This window comes from Arachis hypogaea, chromosome 6 (genome assembly GCF_003086295.3).
Source record: "Arachis hypogaea cultivar Tifrunner chromosome 6, arahy.Tifrunner.gnm2.J5K5, whole genome shotgun sequence".
NCBI classification, from domain to species: domain Eukaryota; kingdom Viridiplantae; phylum Streptophyta; class Magnoliopsida; order Fabales; family Fabaceae; genus Arachis; species Arachis hypogaea.
In genome coordinates this window covers 4,160,006-4,164,272 of record NC_092041.1, presented here as the reverse complement: position 1 = coordinate 4,164,272, position 4,267 = coordinate 4,160,006, and the positions used below count along the sequence as shown (strand labels likewise).

At 39.0% G+C, this 4,267-nt stretch overlaps 1 protein-coding gene across 1 annotated transcript; it reads right to left on the bottom strand.

Moving 5' to 3' along the window:
* Positions 1-1,635: 1,635 nt before the first annotated feature.
* LOC112695457 (uncharacterized) lies at positions 1,636-2,706 on the bottom strand. The gene has a single exon (XM_025747806.3). It carries the CDS (start codon positions 2,528-2,530, stop codon positions 1,922-1,924), a length of 609 nt encoding a protein of 202 aa, XP_025603591.1. The 5' UTR covers positions 2,531-2,706; the 3' UTR covers positions 1,636-1,921.
* Positions 2,707-4,267: the final 1,561 nt, after the last annotated feature.

Sequence of the window (4,267 nt, the reverse complement as noted above, 5' to 3'; positions counted from 1 at the left end):
CTTCTCTGCCTTCCGGGCCTGACGGAGTTCCTCAATATCTATCTGTCCTTTGGCTTTTTCCCTAAACTCGGCCAGAGTCTTGGGTTTGGCTACGGCAATGGTTTCCTGAAACTTACCAGGGCGGAGGCCGCTTTTGATGGCATGCAAATGGACTTCGGGGTGGAGATCAGGGATTTTCATAGCTACCTTTGTAAAACGAGTAATGTAGTCCTTCAGACTTTCTTGTTAGCCCTGCTTAATAGTGGTTAGATAATCAGAATCATGCAAGTATATAGCTGATGCTGCAAAATGATCTTCGAATTGTTTCGCCAGCTCCTGGAATCGTGAGATGGAATCTGCAGGCAAAGAGCAAAACCAGTCAAGTGCAGGGCCATCCAAGAAAGAAGGAAAACAACGACATAAAATCGGATCGGATGCACCGTTAACAATCATTATAGATCGGAATTTCTTTATGTACTGTTTGGGGTCCCCTAAACCGTCGTAGGGGGCTAAAGTTGTCGGCAGTGTGAATTGTCTGGGCAATTGAAAATTCATAATCTCTGCCGTAAATGGTCCGGCAGAGTTGTCAGGTTCTTGATTCTCATCTTCTGGCTGAGGTTCCTCGTTTCGGGGGTTGGTATTGTCGTCTTGGGGCGTCTCCGAGATATGGGTCGGCTCGGATTGGCGTTCATCGTGTCCATGTCGCTCCTGACGATCATCATTGTGTTCAAGACGAGCATTAATTAATTGCTGAATTTGCTGTTGCATTCTCTGATTCTCCTCCGCCATATGCTGGTTTGCTGCAGCCATACGTTGGTTTGCCTCTTGGAGCTCCGTCACCATCCGGAGGAGCTCGGCCGGAGTGGGAGGAGGTGCATCAGCCATTGGCAAATGTTGAGATTTGTGAGGCCTTAAAAAGAAAAAATTCGGCCCCACGATGGGCGCCAAATGTTCTTGCCTGGTCGAATCCGAGCTATAGCCTGTACTTCACCGGAAGCCGAGCAAGTATCCAATTAGTCCGCGAATATACCTCGGCCGATTGGTATAGCAAGAAGAAGAGGAAGAGCACCTGCAAAAAGCACTCCGACGCTCAAGTTAATTAAGGAATAGATGATGAGTTATAATCTTGGAGAAGAAAAATCTACCTTTTCAATTCCTGATAGCTCCTTCTTATAGCTAGGAGGCGAGGATAGCCGTTTCTTAGCATTAAGGAGGAATTAATCCTTTTTGGTGCGTTACTTCGGAAAGATCGGTTATGATCATAATATCAATACATCGGTTACAAGAGTGATATCCGAGCTATAACTCTTCAGATGGTAAGATGGTGTATAACGGCCATATCAAGTGTAAAAAAAGTATTTTTAAAAAAACTATCATGAGCTGCCTGTCTTCATTGAATCAGCACTGGCTTCTAAAAACGCTGGAAGTAAATATTAAAAAAGATAAAAGAAAATAGAAAATGTAATGATCAACTACATATAGAAGTTGACTGCATATCTTAACATATCTCCACTCGTTGCAAAAATGAAGGGGTAATCTATAATCTCAACCAAAACAGAAGAACATCAGCTAGTTAGCCTCGAGATTAGTTCCGAGTGTTTAGCAAAGTCGTTTTTCGGGGAAGAATAGCTCATAAAATCAATCACACGCACACAATTTCAGCATATCTATCTATAATTTGAATACTTGCCTCTGATACAATACAATATACATGTTAAGTTCCCAACAAGGCATTGGATAACGAAAAACTACAAGTCTACAACTTTCTTGGAAACTCAACAATATACCATCAAATTCCAAATATAAATCCAACACAAGCACCCTTCACAAATCATACCTCCCCCTCAAACTTAATCATTTTTCTGCTTTTATAATAAAATAAAGACAAATATTAAAAAATAGGAAGTAATAAATCCTTAATTGATTACCTTATGAAACTAAACTATTGTAAGAAGTAGCCACCAAGAAAGAGTGCAAAGAAGAATAACAAGCTGCCATATATAAGCAAAGCCTTCTGACCCGAAGTGAGAGAGTTACCACCGAGTCCAAATTGCTGGTTCTGAGCGAACCCAGCGATCTCAACGCTCTTGCTCTCGAAGAAGCTCTGCGCCGCCCCGCAAGTCGGGCAACGCCAATCGTCTGGAAGCTTCTCGAACTGGTACCCCGGCGGGAGCGGATATGAAGGATCCCCAACGGCCTCGTCGTACTTGTAACCGCACGAGCGGCATTCGTATATCCCGGTGTTCAGCACAGCGAACTTCTCCTCCAGGCGCCGCTTGTCGAAGCTCTCGGATTCTTCCGGTAGTGGCGGCGGCGGCGGCGGCGAGATTGCCGGTGGCGAATCAGCGTTGTTGTCGGATGTTGGAGGCGTGTCTTCTCTGGTGGTGTCGACGGAGTTAACGACTCTGAGTGTTGGAGTATGTTTGGTGCGATTTTTGGAGAAGGGTTTGAGGAGGAGGAAGAAGGAGGGAGTGGGAGAGTGGGGTTTAGGCTTGTTGAGAGGGTGAAGGTGGGAGAAGGGTGTTGAGAGGTGGAAGGTGGCGCAAGCCATTGTTAGGGTTTGGGGATATGGAAACGGTGACGGAAGGTTGGTGGGAATGGAAGTGAGTGTGGGTGGAGGAGAAATGAAGAGGATCCATGGAAACCCATCGCATATGCCCCTTACCAACAACCAGACTTGTGGTATGGATAAGGTAACAAAATTTCTGCCTTTTTTTTTTCCTGAATTTAAAATTAATTATTTTTTATATTAATTATATGAATAATTATTTAAAAGAATAATCGTAATTGTATCACTATAAAATATTTTATCGTTAATATATTAAAATTAAATATTATTATTATTATTATTATTATTATGGGTTTAAACTTTAAATACATTTTTATCTTATATAAAATACATGTATTTTTTTTTATTTTTATAAATATTTTTGAAGGACCAAAACTAAATAGCTTGTCAAAATTATTTTTTGGACAACGTGTCATAAGTTTTGTATTTTTATCTTATATATTGCTTATATTGATTTTGGGTTTTTTTTTTGGGTAATGGGTTGTCTTTTTTTTATTATTTATTGATAATTATTTTTATTTATAATGAATTCTAAAAGGACAAAAATCAAAACCAAATTTGGAAAAAAATTAAGAGGAGCTATGCCACATTTTTATTTTTAATATTGGGTTAAGAATGTTTTTTTTTTTAAATTGTGATCTATTTTTTTAAAATATGGGATGATTTAATTTACGGAGTACAAATCGGATCGTCTGATTTGGAAGAGGTACAAAAATCGGACCGTCCGATTTATGTATCCCAAATTTTTAAAATTTTTCACCTCCGATTTATGTACCTCCTATAATTTTAAAAAACAAAAAAAATTAACAAGTTTAGGTATAACACTCATCCTACTTCCATATCCAATTTTTTTAGCTGAACTATGTAAGATTCAACCAACATCCACACTCACTCGTCACAAAACAGCAAAGAAAAAAGGGTTTTAACCATATGTGAACTTTTGTAAGAGAGGTTTGGCAACTACAATAATAATAAACTTGAAAGAAACTCATGTGCCAGACAAAAGGAGCAAGCTAGAATAATCATGGAGCATGAAAAGAATATCTTAAGAAACTTTAGAGACAAATTAAAACAAAGAAGAGTTAGAGAACTTACATACAGAAAACAGAAAGGAAAGGAATTTACATAATAGAATTGGCCAAAAATGATGACAATAAAATAGAGGGTGAGGTGCAGATCATTCCCAAGCAGAAGAATGGAGAGCAATGGGAATTGGAACGGGTACAGAATGTTAGAGCATCTTTGAATCTAAAGAGAAAAAGAGAAGACAAGACAACAATAAAATGCTGATTGAAGGTATTATGCAAGCGGATATGGCAACAACAGAAGCAACAACACAGAGTAAGAAAATGAAACAAAAAAAGATGACTGAGGAGGCAGGCCTCATCAAACCCCACTAGTAGCCATGATCATCATAAGTTGGAATTGTCGCGGGTTGACGGCTCCTGCGACGGTAACTGAATTGCTAAACTTGCATAAGAATTTTAGGCCGTCTCTTTTGTTTCTTATAAAACTAAAGCTAGTAAGCAGAGTAGTGATAGAATTAGAAAGAAGTTAAGCTATGATAACATGTTTTGTGTGGAAGCCGGAGAATGTCCTGGAGCTTTTATATCCTTTAGAAAAGTAATATACATATTTGTGTTTATGCTTGGTGTCACAACTATATTAAAGCTAATATAACAAGTAGCAATAATAAAGGGTGAAAAGAAATTTTTGTGT